Source organism: Sceloporus occidentalis, unplaced genomic scaffold, assembly GCF_023333645.1.
Source record: "Sceloporus occidentalis isolate IW3139 unplaced genomic scaffold, rSceOcc1.0.p SCAF_1, whole genome shotgun sequence".
Taxonomy (NCBI): Eukaryota; Metazoa; Chordata; class Lepidosauria; order Squamata; family Phrynosomatidae; genus Sceloporus; species Sceloporus occidentalis.
Window position 1 is genome coordinate 15,880,589 of NW_028316981.1, and position 20,431 is coordinate 15,901,019.

A 20,431-nucleotide genomic window follows, 5' to 3' on the forward strand; every position below is an offset into this window, starting at 1 on the left:
TGCCTTTAGGTTGGATAGATAAGATGGGGACTTTCTCCTTGATTTACAAGTATTAATCCCTGATTTACAAGTGTTAATCAATGCATCCCATCTTTAAGTGACAGACTCTTTGTTGTAAACATCCAAATCCTGAAGTTTGTAATTTGGAACACTACAAATACTGTTAGAACACTACAAATAGCATACAGAAATACAGATCCCAGGATTCCATAGGATGGGATCATGACAGTTAAGGTGGTATCAAGGTGGTGTAATTGTGCAGTGTGAAAAAGCTCCTGACCACAAAATCGTGACTGTCACAATACCTTACTAGAAAATGATTATGCCATAAAAACTCCAGCTGCTATTTAAAGAACTGCTCTGAAATGTGCTGAGACTTTACTTTTCTAATTTCATACAGACAGGACTAATTATATTGATTTTATAATCAGAACCAACCTTTCATAGAGAGATTTCCTCTGGGGGCGCCATGTCTAGAACAAAGTATTTTTTGAAAGGAAGGAAAAGACAAAAGTAGTGAGTGAACTATTGAAATCAATTGAACTAGTGGTCAGAGCGCCTTTGTCCTCACTTTTTCCCTTTAATTGCCCCAAGGTTTTATGGCAGCCATCCTTAATCTCATACCCCGCAGATATCTTGGGTCTACAGATTTAATTATTTCAGCCTGTACAAACTGGAATAATGGGAGCTGTAGTCCAATAAATCTACAGTCGAAAACAATTTGCGGAAACGTTATCCTACAGAACAGGCTTCCTCAGCCTGGATTCCCTGGATCCCTAGGGATCCATGACAGATTACTAGTGGATCCACAAAGGATCGTGAATAGAAATACACATTTTTTGATCTGTAGATACAGTTGTCCCCCATATCCACATATTGTGCATCCAGGGATTCAATCATCCATGGCTTTAAAGTATTTACCCAATAAATAAATCTAAAGAGCAAATCTTGATTTTTCCATTTTATAAAAGGGACACCAGACACAGACACATGACTGCACAGTCCCAGAACAATTTATTGATGTTGTTGTGTGCCTTCAAGTCGTTTCTAACTTATGGCAAACCAAAGGTGAAACTATCACAGGTTTTTCTTGGCAAGTTTCTTCAGAGGGGGTTTGCCATTGCCATCCTCTAAGGCTGAGAGTGTGTGACTTATCCATGGTTACCCAGTGGATTTTCATGGCTGAGCCGGGAGTCAAACCCCGGTCTCCAGAGTCATAGTCCAATGCTCAAACCACTACACTGCCCCTGATAATTAGTGAAATTGGAAGCATATTGACAGGTGTTCCTCATCAATGGCAAGGTGCAAGCTAACAATGATTGAAAGACACGGCAGGGACAAGAGGGCATATGATAGGTATCAACAAATAAACATTGCTGAATTTTTATGGTTCTTAAAATCCGTGTGTGATAAAGTCCCAGAATCCCTAGCCATTAGCCATACTGGGTAAAGCTTCTGGAATTTGAGGACCAAAATATCTAGAAGACTACATGGTGAGAACCATTAACCTTTCATCACAACCAAGGAACGGAAAAACAACACACACCGAGGAATGGAAAAGCAAACTCTCTTTGCCTTGATCGAATCCATTTGCCCAATCTAGAACCCCAAATCCCTGGTACCTCTTGGGAATCATCGTCTGCAGAGATGCTTCGCTGAAAAGGCTGGAAAGTCGGGGCTGGCCCTTTCTCTGGATCCTAAAGACACACAAAGAGGTTAAGAGTATGTGGGACGTGAACCAGTCCTATAACATAGATCTTCTGGTCATGCTTCTACCCATTTCCACTTACTTTCAGCTTCCCCTCCAGAGTGCGAGAGCGCTTGAATCCTGAGTTCTTGTTCTCAGCTTTAATAGCGCTAATGGCCCCTGTTTTCACCAGCATTTTGGCTTGCTCTGTAGCGGTCGCTGTATCCACTATGGGCTGGTCTGAGATGGCTGAGAAACAAAAAGAGAGTGGTGTCCAGTACTGCAAAAATAATTCGGTTCGACATCACTTTAACTGCCATGGCTCAGTATCAACACAATTCTGGAAACTGTAGTTTTTCTGAGACATTTAGCCTTCTCTGACAGACTACTTTGGTGCCAAAACAAACTACAAATTCAAGAATTCCATAGGATGGAGCCATAGTAGTTAAGGTGGTATCAAACTGGATTATGGTTGCAGTGCAAATATAATCCAGGATGATCTAGGTATTACCATATCCTGTCCCTTCCCATCCTCTTCTTTCACAAGGGCCTGACTTACAGCGTTTAATTCCTCCCTGGCTGGCTTGGCTGGTTGAACTCTGTTGCTTCTTTAAGGCCATGAGGGCCTTTTTCTGGGGGGGGAAAGGAAAGAAAGAAAAAAGGTTAAAAATGGATGTTCTCAGACTATCTGAAGGACCATACTTTCCCATACAATTTTTTCAAGTTCTAAATGAGGAAGTTCTTTTGATCCCACAGCTTTCAGGAGCACATTTGCTGGGACAGAAGAAAGTGCCTTCTTGGTGGCTGCCCCCAAAATGCATGGAACCCTTAAGCAACACAAAACCTTCCTTTTCCTCCCTGCTGCACTTCTGCTAGCAAGCAAACATCTTTTTATTTAGGTGGGCTGTTGACAACTAACTGGGCCTTTTAACTTGTGGGTGCTCTGCTCTTTTATTGACATCTTTAAGGTACTTTTTAATTCAATTGTGTTTCAACATAATAATTGCTTAATTATATTGTTGTAACCTGGTGGTTTCTTCTGTGTTTATTGACCTGGTTGTGAGTCCCCAAGTTAAAAAAAAAAGCAATACATCTCTCATTGAAAAAGACTACAAGACAGCGAGAAATCTTTGCTTGAAGCATGCCGGCCACCCCCATGCCGGCGTCACACCATGTGCCCAACCACATGGTGGGGGGCGTCATAGCTCTCCGTTGGTGCAGCGTTTAAACGTGCTGAACCAAAGGAGTGCTGAAAAGCTGCAGCGGCTAGGGTGCAAAAAGGAGCCGCTTTTCGTGGCTTCTTTTTGAGCCGTGGAAAGGCCAGATCAGGGCCGTGGTGTGTGGTTGCCACAGCCCTGATCTAGCGAGGAAAGGGGTGGTCTGTTGAGCCCCATAGTTTCCAAACTGAGGGAGGTAATAGTACCGCTATATTCCCCGCTGCAATTTATAGTCTATATTCTGCAATCCAGTCTGACACCACTTTAACTGCCATGGTTCCATGCTTGAAATCCTAGGAATTATAGTTTGTTTTGGCACCTCTCAGACAGATGCCTGAATGCCTAAATGTCTCACCAAACTACAGTTCCCAAAATTCCATAACATTGAGCCATGGCAGTTAAAGTGGTGTCAAACTGGATTAGTTCTGCAGTGCCGACGCAGCCACAGTTGCCTTCAAGATTGCTGCCAGTCTCAGAGCTGGCCAGACTGGCTAATGGCTAGGCAAAAGGATAGTTTCCTGTTCTCTATCTGAGCCTTTCATTCAGCCCAGCCTGACTTGGGCAATGCCTACCCTCAGTGGTCACAAGCTCTGACCTTTTTCTTGAGTTTGGCAAACTTCTTCTGTAGAGCTTCTTCTTCTTCCGTCAGTCCTGGTGGTAAAACAATCATGGTTGCTCTGCAATGTCACTGCCTGGTATGGGAAGACAAGAAAAATGGCTCATGTAAAGTAAAGTCAAAGGCTTTCATAGTTTTTTGAGGGTTCTGAAGATGCAGCCAGGTGCTGGCGAAATGTCAGGAATAAACTCTTCTAGAACATGCCCACATAACCCAAAAGACTCAGGTAAAGCCTATGGATGGTCTTTGGTGAGCAACCTACAGTGACACAGGGACCTTTTTGCCCAATCCAAGGATGTATAGGAAAGCCATGTACGTTCCGAAAACACACTGCAGAAATACTCCGCTTTGAGACCACTTTAACTGCCCTGGCTTAGTGATTGGGATTTCTGGGAACTGTAGTTTTACGAGCAACGTTTAGCTTTCTCTGCCAGACAGCTCTAGTGCCACAATAAAACTACAGTTCCCAGGATTGCCGAGCACTGAGCCCAGGCAGTTAAAGCGGTCTCAAACTGGATTATTTCTGCAGTGTGTGTTTAGACCTTATCCATTCTGGCACAAAAAGACATTAAGGAATCCAGTTGTACCTTTTTTTAAAAAATGTTTTTATTAAGACATACTTTTCAATAATATAAAACAATAATAAAGTAAAACTACCAAAAAAAACCTGCCTACCTCCAATCTACAAAGTTAAAACACGCTGCACCTACAGACTACACAAAAGAACAACTTTCCAGCTGATGGTTACAATTAACAAATTACTCTACTTTGTCTACATAGGATACACCTCTACATGTTATTTCATTCTTTGCTGTGTGCCTTCAAGCCGTTTCCGACTTACTGCGGCCCTGAGGTGAACCTATCATGGAGGTTTCTTGACAAGATTTGGTCAGAGGAGGTTTGCCATTGCTTTCCCCTGAGGCTGAGAGAGTGTGACTCAAATCCTGCTCTCCAGAGTCATAGTCCAACACTCAGACCACATTCTACTATTATTCAAGTCCCACGATTGCTATTTCCCTTCAGTATTTTCTCATGAAATCTATGATCGATTCCCACTTTCCAATAGTCCCTTCGAGACCAACCAAGAAGAAGAAATTGGATGAAACGGATTACATTCACAAATGATGAAAGCGTCTTCTTCCAAGTCAGTCTTAAGTGCCAACTGTTTGAATATAAAACAGCAAATTCCCTCTGAAGTTAATGTCCTTATAATCTAAATCCAAAACAGTCCAAAAATGATCCCCCCCAAAAAATATTCCAAAATAGCCCAAAATTGTCCAAAAATAATCTAGTTCTTCTAGTCAAATCTAGTCCAAAATTAATCCAATTATTATTTGAAGATTTAATCCATCTTGCCCAAATTACCTCTGATAATCGTGGGCTGTTGGAGTCCTACTTTATGTCTTTTTCGCTAGGATATATTATTTTTTATTTGTACCTTCATTTTCAGTCTGTTTCTTTGTTGTAAGTTAATAATAATAATAATAATAATAATAGTAATAGTAATAATACGTTTCTTACCTGCCCCTCCTCATGGACGGAGGTGGGGGCAACAACAACAACCAACAACATCTGTTAAAACACATTGCTTAAAACACACATCAAAGTAAAAGGACAAATAAGATATACTCATATTAAAACATCATATAAAATTCACAATTTAAAATCATCTGGCTCAGCCTGTCAGGAGACACTAGCCTTCAATGCACTTTTAATGCTATCGAGTCTCCTCCAGCATTAATGTATTTTAATGTTAGTCTGTTTATTATGATTGTATATTTGTATGGAGACAGCCTGGCACAGTGGTTTGAGTCTTGGGCTATGGCTCTGGAGAGCAGGGTTCGAATCCCAGTTCAGCTCTGGTGACTCACTGGGAGACCTTGGGCCAGTCACACTCTCTCAGCCTCAGAGGAAGGGACACTACATGATGCAAGGAGGCCAGGACAACCCAGCACCACTTTCCCCACATAGGGCCAACCTTTCCCAGGATGCACCACGACTCATGCTAAGTCAGAATGGAGATATGTGTGTGTGTGTGTGTATATATATATATATATAATATCACACACACACACAGAGATTTGCATGCAATATACTTTACACACACACACGCATGTATATATGTGTGTGTGTGTGTGTGTGGTGTGTGTATATACTTTACACACACATATATGTATTTCCATGCATATGTACTATATATATATATACACACTTTACACACACACATGCATGCATATATATATATATATATATATATGCCCATGCAGACTGGAGATTTGCGTGTGTGTGTGTGTGTGTGTGTATATATATATATATAATATTATAGAGATAGATATGCACCATTTTATATATATGCATATTATATACATATATATATATATATATCTCACATACACATATATTTGCATATATATATACATATATATATATACACACACACACTTTGCATATATATTTGTGTGTGTGCATATATATATATATATATGCAAATATAGATAATATATATATATGTGTGTGTCATTTAATATATATATATATATATATATATATATATATATATATATATACAGATATATATCTAAACTATCCTGATGCTATCCCCGTGATGACCTGCCTTCTCTTCCCTTCTCTCAGCCTCTTCCTGGCTCCTCGGCGTTCCAATCATGGAGGAGGTGGAGGCGGTCCCTTCTATATATTTGCATAAACTGCCCAGCAACGCCAACCCTATTGGTCGTTTGAAAAGGCAGGCAGCCGCCTTGCTTTGCATACCAGCCGCTGATTGGCTGAATTGCAAGAGGAGGGGCATAAACGTTCTAAGTTAGACCAGACCCCCTTTTGGAAGAAGAACAAGAAGAAGCTGGAACCCGGCTACGTTGGAACGTTAAAGCCATTGGCCAGCAGCCGCGTTGCGTCACTTACCCGAAGAAGCCCGCCTTATAAACAACAACAACAACAACAACATACACAAAGCCTTCGATTCCTTCTCCCGCCGTCCTTCCGCCCCTTTTGGAATTATCCAATCGGATTTCGATTTCGCATCTACTTCCGCTCTTCCCTGAGGCTCGGCTGGAGCCACTTCCGCCCGACATTGCCTTTCTGTTTTAAAACAGAAGCTTCCGCCCTCAGCTGAAGTCACCAAGGGAGTGCTTCCGGGTTAGGTGAAGCCACGCCCCTATGTGACCCGTGGCTGTTGAAATGGAGCAGGAGAGGATAGGTAGGAATAGAGGAGCCCCACAGAGAGACCCTGTTCCTAAAGAGGTTGAACACTCTGAATAGCTTTGATGTTGATCATTATTATCATCATCACTGCAGTATTAGTATTATTATTGTTATTATTATTCAGCTTTTTTAAAATGAAATTTAATCATGACTCAGTTCAGTTATTCAGTTTAAAATTGATCTTTTAAAAATAAAATAAATCAAAATTATTAATGAATAATAAGACTGTCCTAATAATAATAATAATAATATTAATAATAAGTTATTTTTATTATAAGGACTTTGCCTTTTTTGTTATTTATTCATAATTTTGACTTTATTTTTAAATAATGTATAATAATAAATAATATTATTATAAATATTATAACAATATATAATTATTATTATTATTTAGCTTTTCTTATATTTTCATAAATTTGATCTTTTTTTAATAATCTATAATAGTAAATAAAAATATTATTATTATAAAATAATAATTATTATTACTATAATTTTTTAAAACAATGCATAATTTTTTAAAAAATATATAATAATAAATAAATGATATCATTATAACAATATATAATAATTATTATTATAAGGACTTAGCCTTTCTTATTATTTAGTCCTAATTCTGATACTCGTTATTTTTTAAATAATATATAATAATAAATAAATATTATTATTATTATTATTATTATTATTATTATTATTACCCTATGTAACAGCAAAGGGTTGCTGAAAAGGCAAGAGCTGAAAGGATGGTTTGGATTTGCCAATGCCCTGGTCCTCTTGTTTCCTCCCAGCCCTGCCGCCCAGGGGACCCCTGGACCTGCCCCTCTCAGTCCTGGAGGTCGGATGCGCCGGTCGCTTTGAGCTCATCACCCAAGAGAAGGGCCCTTATGGAGAGGGATTTCCACTCACCACGGTAAGGCCTTTGACCAAGGCTGTTCACCTCAGGTATGATATTTCCTCACAGAAACAGGCAATAATCATCTTACATCAATGGCTAAAAACTGTCTGAATTAATTCCACAGTTCCTACCATTTGTCTTTCAGGCTAGTAGAGGTTGAGTCTCCCTTACCCAAAATGCTTGGGGCCAGAGGTGTTTTGTATTTTGGAGTTTGGCATACCTGGATTTGCCTATACAGTCCTCCCTCCGTTCTTGCCAACTTCCTTTCACTATCCACAGGAGGTGAACGGAGGGGGTTAAAATGGGATGTGCGTCTGTGACACATGTTTTACGCCCCTGCAAGGGTGCGCCTCCATTCAAGCCAATAATGCTGTATATGCACGGTTTTCAATTTTCATGGGGGGTCCGGAACGTATCCCCCACGAAAATGGAGGGAGGAATGTACATACATTTATTAAGTTGTCCAGATGTATAGTGTGGTTTAGTGTTTTAAGTGTTGGAAACCAGCACCTATAGCTAGTAAATACTTTTCATGACTTTCAGAGGTAGTAAACAACATTTGTGCTTTCTTTTCTTTTTTTAACTCATGGCCCACAGTTACCTCATGGGTTGCCCCCTTATGCTCAGGACCTGGCATCTGAACTGGAGCAGGAATTTCTCAACAGCCCTGAATGGCTTCCCATACATCATTTTGAAAGGTCTCACAGGTGAGTTTGTCAGCAGCCACAGGGCCTCCACAAGACTTTGGTCAGCCAGAACTTGGAAATCTTTCTTTGTGAACCACAACGTTCAGGATACCCCAGTCCGCATGGCCGCTGACCTTGTTTGCTGGAGGAGTCTAATAGCTGTAGACTAAAAAAGACCAAACAATCTGATTGCTTTGAGCAACTTCTTGTGTGCGTGAAAATCTCCACTGCCCAAATGAACAAACCAGGACATAATTCTCAATAAACTTTAAGTTGGAGGCAGGAGCTGTTTTTTAGTGGGAAGAGAAGAGAAAGGGCTTTTGAACTGTGCTCATTCTTTTTGAGGAAGATTCTGGCCCCGTGAGAAAGACATCCATTCGCTTTTTGAGGTAGACGTCACACCTGTACACTCCACGCTTCAGGCTGAGCGCAACCCTACTACGGGAGAGCTGCTTGGTTTCACAGAGGTAAGAAATTGTCTCTTTCCCTCCACCCAGGAAGACACTTTGAGTGGCAAGTTGTAAGGATGTCCTTAAACATGCTGTTCTCCTGTATTTTGTCAGACATACATACTGCCTCAAATCATTCATCAGTCAGTAGCCAGTATGAGGAAACATGTAGTCCTCCTGATGCTGAAGGGCATCTTAACTATTTAGATGCTGTTAACTCTGTTTTCATGCAGCGGAACTCCCATAATCCCTGACTGCTGACTGAGCTGGTCAGGGCTAATGGGAATTGTAGTTCCACAACATCTGCAGTGCCAGATATGCCCCTTAACTGGTATATAAGAATGTAAAAACCATCAGCAAAAACTGATTGTGTATCTTCTCTGACACTGCTCCCTCTCCCTCTCTTTTATGCCACTTTCAATTCCAGGCGCTTGTGGACAACATGGGCCTTTCAGCCAAGAATTCACTTTCCTTTCAGCGAGCCCCTGGTCCCCCAGCAGAGGCTCTGAGGGGCAGTGCCACCAACTATCCCTTCTGGCCAGGTATGCAGCTCCCTATTCTCACCCCTTAAGAGTTCTGAAAGAGAATGCTATGGAATTTGTGTGCTGAGCCATGGGACAGATGTTTGGCACGGATGAGCTTGGGAACAAGAGTTGATGGGAGGGGAATTTGGGGAGTACATTGGAGGGTATGCATAACCTCTGTTCCCATACTTTTTGCACCCAGCTGGCACCAGTGTGGAAAATCCCAGGCCATTTGAATAAATCAGTTGCAGAATTTGAGTTTTTTAGTTGCAGAATTCTCACCATGCATGTAACATACCCTTTAACCATTCATGCCCTGTTGTTTTCACCCACACTCGCCAGGTGGAATGGATGAACCCACTCTAGAGCAGATCAAGGCAAAAGAAGAGCTAGAAGAAGACATTGATTTTGAAAAAGGTACTCAAGTCTTTTTTTACATAATAATAATAATAATAATAATAATAATAATAATAGGATTTATTTAGTAGCCCTCCTCTTAAAAATTTTGGCCATTCTGTTTTAGTAAGGTATGCATCCTCCCTGGGACACATGATAGGGCTTGCTGTTATTTGCACTTGTTACTGTATATGGGTGTGAGAAAAATGAGGAGGACGAATGAGAGGTAAGAAAGGCCACGGAGAGGGAGATGAAAGGTGGATGAGATCTAGAGTGAAAAGGATGGACAATGGGATTGGATATTACTGGTATGTCTGTATGTGCTCACATCCTGGTAAAGTTAATAGTAAATAGATACAACATGAGCTAGGTGGAAACAGATCTGAAAAGGTGGTCCAGGGGGCCTTTTTTCACACTTAAACCCATAAATAGCTACTGGCTATTGGCTACTTCCCAATAGTTTACTTTGTAAACCGCTTAGGGATTGCTTAAGTGCACTGATAAGTGGTATAGAAATGTACTTGCTATTGCTATTGCTACTGTGTTTGAGTGTGAATATAAAGCTGAGTGTAATCTATTACTTTTCATGGTGTGTTTTCTTTATTTATTTAAAGCATTTTAATCTCCTTAATTTCAGTCAAAGGCAAGGATTAATATGTTTTAGATAAATGATCAAAAATGCCATGCAGCCAAGAAGACTCCTAGAGTTGCTTAAATAAGATCAATAACAAGCAAGACAGTCCCAGTCTGCAGACCTTAATCTAGAAGTAATGGTTTGCTGTTGATCTGTGCCCTCAAGTCATTGCCGACTTATAGTGACCCTAAGGTAAACCTATCATGGGGTTTTGGCAAGATTTGTTCAGAGGAGGTTTGCCATTGCCTTCCCCTGAGGCCAAGAGCATGTGACTTGCCCAAGATCACACAGTGGGTTTCATGGTGGAACGGGGATTAGAACCCTGGTCTCTATAGTCCAACACTCTACACCACACTTGCTGGCACAAAAGAATAATCATACTGATTGGAGGATTCTGGGAATTGTTATCAAAAAATAATATCTTTCCTGAGGTTTAATCCCCTTCTCTGTTTTTCCCCTCTCTCTTTTTTTGCAGATTTGCTGATGGTGCCACCTGGCTGGAAGAAGGGGGTTGAATTCACTAAACAAGGTAGCCACCTTTGGGAGAGAAGATTCAGGGCTGTGACATCAATTTGTGCTAACGTTCTGTAAGATACTTGTCAATTTTGTGTGGATTCCCTGATTGTAGAATAAGCTGACCATCTTTCATTGAACTGATGGGAGCCAGTATCTAAGGGAGGGTCCTAAGATTCTGTCCCTCCCCCCCCTTCAAAAAAATCCTGAATGAAATAACAGATGGTGACCCTATGTTTTCACTTCTTCAGAGCTCAAGGCCTCTCCAGGATTGCTGAATTTGACAAACTTGCTGGGGGCGCTGGATACCTTTGACTTGGGAAGCTCTAGCGATGAAGAAGGCAAGGAGAAGGCTGAGGAAGGGGAGAAGCAGAAGACGAAAAGGAAGGAAGGCAAAGGGACAAAGGAAGAAAAGTCACCCCCAGCGGAACAGGCACCTCTGCGGAGAGCAAACAGCCTGGAGGAATTGGTGCTCAAGGTGGGCAAATGTGGATCTGTCCATACTGGTGTGAAAGGATCTAAAGCGGTAGGAGGCAAAGCAATGCCTGTAGGTTGCATGCAGCTCCCCAAAACCATTTGTACCATGTTTTTGACCCCTCTCCTGCATATTTTTAGTCCAATGAAGGTCTTTAAAAATAAATAAGGAACAGGAAGTGACTCTAGGTTACTTCCTATTGCAAAAAATTATCTCTCTTGCACTTAAAATGCCCAAGCCTCTCTCCCAAGACATGTTGAAAATGCTTCCCTTCCCCCATCTTTTCTAGAGAGCCTTTGGAGCAAAAAATGACTTTTTAAAATAGTGGCGTCTAGTAAGAGGTGCAGTTCTTCAAGATCTCTTTGGGGAGGGCTGCTGCATATTGTGACAGAGTTGCCCACTCTGACCTAGAATCAATGTGACATAATGGTTGGAGAAGGGATAGGTGCAGCCCTAGGGCTATTTTTGGAGTCCTTGAGCCTCCAGACTCCTAGGAAAACTATCCATTTTTTTGGCCAGTAAAAAGGGAATCGTTTTTCTCCTGGGAATTCCTCAAGAGTGGCAATTCTCACTTTCAAATAGATTACATGGTTCCCTTTCACTATTTTACATATACAAATTCTCACTTTTCAAAAACGGGTGGCCTTCAGCTGGTATGTTGTTTCTAGTTTTTTGGCATGCAGCCCCTAGTAGGTCACCTGGGTGGAAAACTATCCCCCAGACTAGTCACAGGTGTCCATTTCTGCATTAAGGATGTTAGCCTGGGACAGGAGAGCCAGGCATAAGTTCTAGAGTAGAGTAGGCCCATTGAATCCATTGAATTTAGCTATGTGTTGATTCAGTTTTCATCAATAGAAAATGGTTGGGTCTACCTATTTGGGACTAACAGACATAATGCCAACCCCAATGTGCCAAAAAGTTTAGGATTGTTACAGAAAGAGCTATCTTAACCTGTGTTCTTTTCTGCAATGAATTTATAAAAGTAATTAATATAAGATAAATATCAAATGGGTCACTATAAATTGGAAATGACTTGAAGGTACACAACAAGGTATTTTTAAGTGGGATGTATTTAATGACTTTCTGTATCTGCCTATGATTGAGCAGTGATATAATGACAATCTGAGACCCAGAGCATTGTCCTACCACTGAGTTATATGGATGGCTTCATCATGTCATTGTATACAAGCTGAAAAATAACTTTCCAAAGTCAAGAAGGAGCCATGCTTTGTCTGGATGGAAGGGAAAAGTAACATTCCTCTTCTGTTTTCGGTTAACTGCAGCTTATAATCTTGTCTGAAACCTAAAGTGAGTTAACTATGACATATTTGAAATGCACCAGCTTCATAAACATTGGTTTGAACCTGGCTTGTGTCTAAATGAGATCAACCACAGTTTCTTGGTGGGAATGCTGTGGATATAGTATATCTTGATTTCAGTAAGGCCTTTGACAAGGTTTCCTATGACATTCTTGCAAACAAGCTTGTAAAATGTGGGCTAGACAAAGTAACTGTTACATGGATTTGTAACTGGTTGACTGGCCGAACTCAAAGGGTGCTCAACAATGGCACCTTTTCATCCTGGAGGGATGTGACCAGTGGGGTCCCACAGGGCTCTGTCCTGGGCCCAGTGCTATTCAACATCTTTATCAATGACCTGGATGACAGAATTGGGAGCATACTCATCAAATTTGCAGATGACACCAAATTAGGAGGAGTAGCTAATACTCCAAAGGACAGGATCAGCATTCAAAATGACCTGAATAGACTAGAAAGCTGGGCCAAAGCTAACAGGATGAGATTCAACACAGAGAAATGTAGGGTACTGCACTTAGGGCAGAAAAATAAAATGCACAGATATAGGATGGGGGACACCTGGCTGAATGAAACTACATGTGAAAGGGATCTGGGAGTCCAAGTAGACCAAAAGTTGAACATGAGTGAACAGTGCGATGTGGCAGCTAAAAAGGCCAATGCAATTTTAGGCTGCATCAATAAAAGTATAGTGTCTAGATCAAGAGAAGTAGTAGTGCCACTGTATTCTGCTCTGGTCAGGCCCCACCTGGAACATTGTGTCCAGTTCTGGGCACCACAATTCAAAAAGGACATTGACAAACTGGAGTGCGTCCAGAGGAGGGTGACTAAAAGGGTGAACAGCTTACACTTTTCTTATGATTTTCATTTTGGGAGCCAAACTCATAGATCTGTGGAGATATCTGGTGAGGCAGGCTAATTCGCTTACTCTCTTTCTATTTTGCTGTTTATCATGCCGTCAGAATAAGGAATTCTGGAGGCAGCTGCCGTTACTTTGCCTGTTGTAGGCAAGCACAAACCCCTAGAGTATGATCGCCTGAGAAGTATCCTATTCTTTCTCAGCACTGTTTATTGCAGACATATTGCTACAATTTGGTAACTGAAAGTCTGTGTTTCTGCAGTCTTATCACCAGTGCAGCTGGACCAGGAAGAAAAGAGGACAGGCTGGGTAGCATAAAAAAAATCTTTGTAAAAAGGAGCTTCTTTGTCAGAGGCTTTGTTAACCGAGTTATGGCTGTATGTGACCATCATCCAAAAATAGGGCTGCATGGTTTAACTGGAAACGCTTTTGTCTGTTTCAAAGCCTTTTTGATGAATCAGGTAGCTGAATCTTTTGCTTTTAAAAATTGTGTCATGTTTGGTGCAAGTCCTTTTTTTTTTTAAGTCTGCAGGTGGTGGGCATCCTCCTGCTTGTAGCTTATTTCACTCATACTTTCTCTTTTTTGTCTGTTGTCCATCCTCTTTGCCTCATTCTCAGGAAGTGACCTCCACCCCCAAACCAGCCCCTCAGGCTGCCCAGGCTCCCACTACTGAGCCCCCCAAAGAGCAATGGGCCATTCCAGTAGATGTCAGTTCTCCTGTGGATGATTTCTACAAGCGAATTCCTGACCCGGCTTTCAAGGTAAGATGTTGGTACTGAAGGGGGACTAGAGAGGAAGAGGATGACTAGTGTGGTGTGTCATGGCTTGAGTGTTGGATTCAGACTTGGGAAATCTAGGTTCATGTCCTCAGCTTGACCTATCTGACAGGGTTGTTATGAGGATAAAATAGGGTAAGGGGAAAGCCATGTATGCAGGATGTTAGTGTAATTGACAAATAAATAACATCAAACTTCTTCTTTTATTGTTCTCTTTCCACTCCTGCAACCATCCAGTGGCCCTTTGAGCCTGATGTTTTCCAGAAACAGGCTATTCTCCACTTGGAGAAACACGATTCAGTGTTTGTTGCTGCCCACACATCTGCTGGCAAGACTGTGGTAGCTGAGTACGCTATTGCTTTGTCGCAGAAGCACATGACGCGGTGAGAGCCTCCTTGTTTCCTTCTATTTGTACTTTTTAGATGCCCCTTTAATCTCAATTGAGTAGTGTGAAGCACTAGCAGGTTCAGGGTTAAGGTAGAGTTAAGAAAATGTCCCTTTTCTGGATTGCAGATCACAGGATTCTCCCGGCCAACATGGTTGTGGCTGTGTTGGCTGAGGGAATTCTGAGGCTTGACGTCTAAAAAGACAAGACAAATCTGCATAGGCCCAGGCCTGTGATCTGATAAGCCATTAATTGTGGGGAATTTTCTTTGGACAGATTGAGAAGGGAAGCACCCATTTGCCTAGCACTGCAGCAAAACCAAAACCATGTCCTAGGTAGTGCCTTAGGATTGCTTAGTGCAATGGTGGGGAATGTGGCCCACTGGGAGATGTGGTACTCCAGTTCCCATAATCTCAGCCAGCATGGCTAGTGGTCAAGGGTAGCAGGAGATGTAGTCATGTGGAGGTTTATGGGTTCTGTACCGTGGTCTAGTGGATGACAATAGCACAGGATATGAACTGTTAGGGAGATAACTGAAAAAACTTCTGGCCCTTCAGAGGTTCTTAGTTTTTACTCCGGGGCTGCACTCACACTGCAGAATTAATGCAGTTTTAACACCGTTTTACCTGTCATGGCTCCATCCTGTGGTATCCTGAAATTTGTAGTTTGTTGCTGTATCAGAGCTCTGTGGCAGAGAAAGCTACATAGTTCACCAAACTACAGAACCCAGAATTCCATAGCATGGAGCCATGGCAGTTAATGTGGTGCCAAACTGCATTAATTCTGCAGTGCAGATGCAATCCTAGAAGCCTCATCCAGTTTAGCTAATTGTAAGGGATTATGAGAGCGATAGTTCAACAATCCTGAAGGTCCCATGGTTCCCTGCTCTTGGTTAAGAACATGTCTCTTTCTTTTGTGTAAGGCAGCAAGTCTACATTGAACAGATCTAAATAATCTATTTATTAGTCGAGACGTTTATATCATGGAGGAGGAAGGCGATCCTTCTAGTATCTCCTCCCACTGGGGTTTTAAAGCTTTCTGTTCTGGTCTTCTCTTTCAGCACCATATATACTTCTCCAATCAAAGCGCTTTCTAACCAGAAATTTCGGGATTTCAGAAATACCTTTGGGGATGTGGGGTTGCTGACAGGAGATGTTCAGCTGCATCCAGATGCTTCATGTCTTATCATGACAACAGAGATCCTTCGGTAAGGACTGAGAGAGAGACTGAATCTGATGCCAGCAGAGTAGGGGGGGGTTTGTGTGTGTGTGTGTGTGTGTGTGAGAGAGAGAGAGAGAGAGAGAGAGAGCTAAACACTCGATTCAGTGTTTATTTTGGCTGTCTTTTCCCTTGGTATTTTATATTCCAAATAGTATGTGCTGGCTTGGTAATCTGGCAACTTTTGCTATGCCTATTTCAAGAAGCAAAATTGTAATAGTTATGTAAGCTTGACTCTGTGAAGATGGTTGGCTTTCTCCAACAGGAGCTGTTAGATCAGGAATGGTAGTGTTTGGTCCATGTGTTATGTGGTGATGGTGGGGCATTCCCATGCAGTTTATAGAATCATAGAGTTGGAAGAGACTCCAGGGCCATCCAGTACAATCTCCTGCCATGTAGGAACACACAATTAAAGCACTCCCTGGCAGATGACCATCCAGCCTCTGTTTAAAAACCTGCAAAGACTCCATCACACTGCAAGACAGCATATTCTACTGTTAACAGCTCTTAGCATCAAGACATTCTTCCTAATGTTTAGGTGGAAACTCTTTTCCTTTAATGTGAATTTGTTGCTCCATGTCCTAGTCTCTGGAGCAGTTGAAAAGAAGCTTGTTCCATCTTCAATATGACATATCTTCAAATATGTAAACATGGTTGTCATGCCACATCTTAATCTCTTCTGCAGGCTAAACTAACCTAGCTTCCTAAACCACTCCTAATAGGGCATGGCTTTCACAATGTTGTATGGATCTGACCAATGTGAAAATTATAATGCCAATATCATAAATGCTACAGTAAACCTTCAAATTAACATTCAGTTCAGGGTATTTAAGGAAATAAGAGCCAGTGTGGCATACTAGTTTGAGTGTTGGACTATCACTCTAGGAGACAAGGGTTTGAATCTCCTCTCTGCCATGAAAACCCACTAGGTGACCTTGGACAAATCATGTGCTCTCAGGGAAAGGCAATGGCAAACTTGCTCTGAACAAATCTTGCCAAAAAAAACCCTATGACAGGCTCACCTTAGGGTGGCCATAGTTGGAAACTATTTAAGACAACAACAACAGCCAGATTCAGCCAGCCCGAGCATTAGTTCTGCTCTGCAATACTTCTCTTTTTTCATTTAAACCCTCCACAGGTCTATGCTGTACAATGGCTCTGATGTTCTCAGAGACTTGGAGTGGGTGATCTTTGATGAAGTCCATTACATTAATGACTCTGAGGTGAGAAGAGAGCTGTATATTTAAGACGTTGTGTTGCACAAGAAGTGGCTGGATGTGTCCCGTGTTTAGTTTTGAGCCTCCATTTTCTTGCTGTTTCCTTCTCTGCAGCGTGGTGTGGTGTGGGAAGAGGTCCTCATCATGCTGCCGGACCATGTGAACATAATCTTGCTGAGTGCCACTGTCCCCAACACTCTGGAGTTTGCTGACTGGATTGGGTGAGCTATGGGCCAAAGGCCTATCTACTCCAGAGACCTTTCTAATCCAGTATCCTGTTTTCTATAGTGGCCTATCTAATACCCTGGAAAAGCCCACAGGGAGGCTAAATAACCTTCTCTTAATGTTGCTCCCCATTATTTGCGAGACTTGGTCTAATCCAGCTTTATTTGCTTTCATTAATACCCACTGATAGTCTTCTCCTCCATTAATTTGTCTACTGCTTATTTCCTTTTAAACCCATCAAGTTAGTGACAGACCTTCATTCTGGGAATTGTAGTCAAAAGAAGTTACTTTTCCATGCTGTGGTTGGTGGACATAACTACCTCACATAGAAGCAAATTTCATACAGGTGGAGTGTCCCTTAGCCAAAATGCTTGGGAACAGAGATGTCTTAGATTTTGTATGTTCTAGGATTTTGACATATCTGTGTACTGTATTTGCATTACATGTACAGAATGAGATATCTTGGAGATGGGACTCAGGTCTAAACACAAAATTCATTTATGTTTCATATACACCATATACATATAGCCTGAAGGTATTTTTATATAATATTTTAATTATTTTTTGCTTGAAACGTAGTTTGTGTACATTGAACCATCAGAAAGCTAAGGTTTCTGATGGTGTTTTGGAAGATTTTGGAGTTCCAGATAAGAGAGACTCAACCTGTAATAGGCTCACTCTGGTACTTACATATGAGCCACATTCAGATGTATCCATAAGACCCTTTTCTTTAGTTTTCAGCCAATACATGCTGCTTGATGGTTTCCACTTTGTTCCTTCTGCTACTGGGAGTGGCTAAAGTAAATCGTGACCCTTCTGTATCTGTTTTGTTCATTGTGATACAATTTAGGAATTCTGTCTTATCTCTCCTCAACAAGACAAGTCACAAGCCAACAACAAGCCATGGCATGTGACCCTGACTTGCCTGGGGACAGAATTCTCACAGATGGCCCATGGTTTATTTAGTAACTCCTGCTTGTTTCCCTGCTATGCTTGTTTTTTCTTGGTGCAGATTTTCTTTCAGTGCTAGGAGACAACTGAGAAGTCTTTGCCAGTCTGAAGTGGAGCGGTCTAACATCTACTGCATGAGGACTAGGCCTCTGTCTGGAATATGGACAAGCCAAAGGGGAGCCTGAGGAATGAAGAGCCTTCAGCAGGAACCTGGTAAAATGTCAGTGTTCTCTCGCCCTTTTGCAGGAGAATCAAAAGGAAGAAAATCTATGTAATCAGTACGCTGAAGCGACCTGTCCCACTGGAGCATTACCTTTACACGGGCAACAGTCAGAAAACACAAAATGAGCTCTTTCTCCTGGTTGATGCCCGGGGGACATTCCTTACCAAGGGGTAAGCACAGTAAATTGTTAAATGTTATCTCTCTTTCACACACATAAATCTTGTCTTTCTCATACAGGTTCAGTCTCCCTTATCCGAAATGCCTGAGACCAGAAGTGTTTGGGGGTTTGGATTTTTTTATCCAGATTGTTGGGGGCAATTAGCTTACAATGTGAAGTCGAAGAGGTTCATGGCCAACATCCATAGTTTTTGTGGGTTTTTTTGGGCTATGTGACCATGTTCTAGAAGAGTTTGTTCCTGACGTTTCACCAGCATCTGGCTGGCATCTTCAGAGAATGCTGGCATGGGAGAGAGTGGTGTGTGTGTGTGTGTGTGTGACCTTGTGTTGGGAGGAGTGATTTCCATGTTTTGTTCTGTTGTTGAATGTTTAATTAGAGATTCATTATCTGCTGGGAAAACCCCTGACCCTGGGGGTTTTTCATTTGCATTTTGCTGGGTCTTGATTTACAGGATCCCACTTAGGGACTGCTTAATTGCACTGATAAGCTCATTTTCGGTTTAAAAAACAAGTAGGGAAAGTTAAGGAGGGAGAGAGACTTTGGCCTGTGGTAGGCCTTGGAGGTTGGTTGGGCCAAATTGCCCAGCTTTTAAAGATGTATGCCTTCATGCCCTTCAAGAAGAATGGCAACTCATAGTCCAACACTGAAACCACTACACCAGTTTGGCTCTCTTCCAGACTGCCAAGAAGACAAATAAATAGGTTCTAGAACAAATCAGGCTTGAATTTTTACTAGATGCCAAAATGACTAAACTGAGGCTATTGTACTTTGGACACATCAGAAGAAAACCTGATTCACTGGAAAATTTGATAATGCTCAGGAAAGTGGAAAGGTGTAGGAATAGAGGAAGACCCCATCACAAGGGGATTGACTCAGTAAAAGAAGCCACAGGCCTGGGTCTGCAAGACTTGAGCAAGGCAGTGGATGATTAGGTTCTTGAAAGTCTCTCATTCATAGGGTCGCCATAACTCAAAGCCAGAGTGATGGCAAATAGCAACAACAGCACAACAACAACAACAACAAGCACATGATACAAAAAGAAAAGGTAGCCATGTTAGCTGTAAAACAAAATCCAAAATTCCTGTAGTGGCAATATCTTTATTAGACCCAGATAGACAGACATAAAATGTGCTAGCTTTTTGAGATTTCCCCAGACCACTTCAGGCAAGACACTTGGCTTTTTGGGGAAAGCGAAAAAATAAAAATAGACTCAACTCTAAACTCCTTTTGTATCTTGAAAAGTGTTGAAAGAAGGGTGAGCAGACATTTAGATATGGCAACAACAATGGACATTTAACATGTATCTGCAATAATTAACACACTTGCTTTTCTCCTGTACACACATCTTCCAGGTATTATGATGCTATGGATGCCAAGAAGGAGCGGGCCAGCAAACACTCACAGACCTTTGGGGCCAAGCAGCCAATGCATGCTGGAGCAGGAGCAGGGCAGGTATGCTGGGACAGACGTGAAGATGGCTGCGCCCCTGACAGATCTTGTCCTTTTTGGAAAATATATACTGTAATATCCAAGACAGTGTGTCTAGAGGCTATACTATCTGGCAAGTGGATTCTGAGAGTTACATACTAAATGAAAAAAGAAACCTATTCAGCCTTCTTTCTGAGAAGGAAATTTTTTTGTTATATTATTCCCAGATTTCGGGTGGAGTTTTAATTTTAAAAGTAGCCCTTCCAAGCTTTCCTTCCCACCCTGTCCACTGTCAAGCTTTTTAGAAGAATATTTTGGTTTTAAAAATGGTTAATTACCTAATAGACTA

At 41.6% G+C, this 20,431-nt stretch overlaps 2 protein-coding genes across 5 annotated transcripts in view; one reads left to right on the forward strand and one right to left on the reverse strand.

The window, feature by feature from the left end:
- NELFE (negative elongation factor complex member E) overlaps positions 1–6,553 on the reverse strand; it is a 30,017-nt gene extending 23,464 nt beyond the window's left edge. The window contains exons 1-6 of one of the 4 annotated variants that reach the window (XM_089513760.1): positions 6,485–6,553; positions 3,500–3,596; positions 2,247–2,319; positions 1,791–1,936; positions 1,623–1,697; positions 439–473 (exon numbers count right to left, since the gene is read on the reverse strand). In XM_089513760.1, coding sequence (XP_089369886.1) covers positions 439–473; positions 1,623–1,697; positions 1,791–1,936; positions 2,247–2,319; positions 3,500–3,574 — 404 coding nt within the window. In that variant the 5' untranslated portion in view covers positions 3,575–3,596; positions 6,485–6,553. Of the gene's footprint in view, positions 1–438; positions 474–1,622; positions 1,698–1,790; positions 1,937–2,246; positions 2,320–3,499; positions 3,597–6,130; positions 6,199–6,439 lie in introns of those variants that run through there. The other 3 variants (XM_089513780.1, XM_089513770.1, XM_089513787.1) reach the window with 3 other exon arrangements.
- An 80-nt stretch (positions 6,554–6,633) lies between these two features.
- The window catches only part of SKIC2 (SKI2 subunit of superkiller complex), a 33,969-nt gene continuing 20,171 nt past the window's right edge, over positions 6,634–20,431 (forward strand). Inside the window, exons 1-15 of the mRNA XM_089513802.1 lie at positions 6,634–6,734; positions 7,525–7,646; positions 8,229–8,338; positions 8,667–8,784; positions 9,194–9,308; positions 9,633–9,707; positions 10,796–10,849; positions 11,085–11,311; positions 14,099–14,242; positions 14,495–14,640; positions 15,703–15,849; positions 16,999–17,083; positions 17,192–17,298; positions 18,500–18,646; positions 20,007–20,106. Of these exons, the coding sequence (XP_089369928.1) occupies positions 6,716–6,734; positions 7,525–7,646; positions 8,229–8,338; positions 8,667–8,784; positions 9,194–9,308; positions 9,633–9,707; positions 10,796–10,849; positions 11,085–11,311; positions 14,099–14,242; positions 14,495–14,640; positions 15,703–15,849; positions 16,999–17,083; positions 17,192–17,298; positions 18,500–18,646; positions 20,007–20,106 (1,716 nt within the window). The 5' untranslated portion in view covers positions 6,634–6,715. The remainder of the gene's footprint in view (positions 6,735–7,524; positions 7,647–8,228; positions 8,339–8,666; positions 8,785–9,193; positions 9,309–9,632; positions 9,708–10,795; positions 10,850–11,084; positions 11,312–14,098; positions 14,243–14,494; positions 14,641–15,702; positions 15,850–16,998; positions 17,084–17,191; positions 17,299–18,499; positions 18,647–20,006; positions 20,107–20,431) is intronic.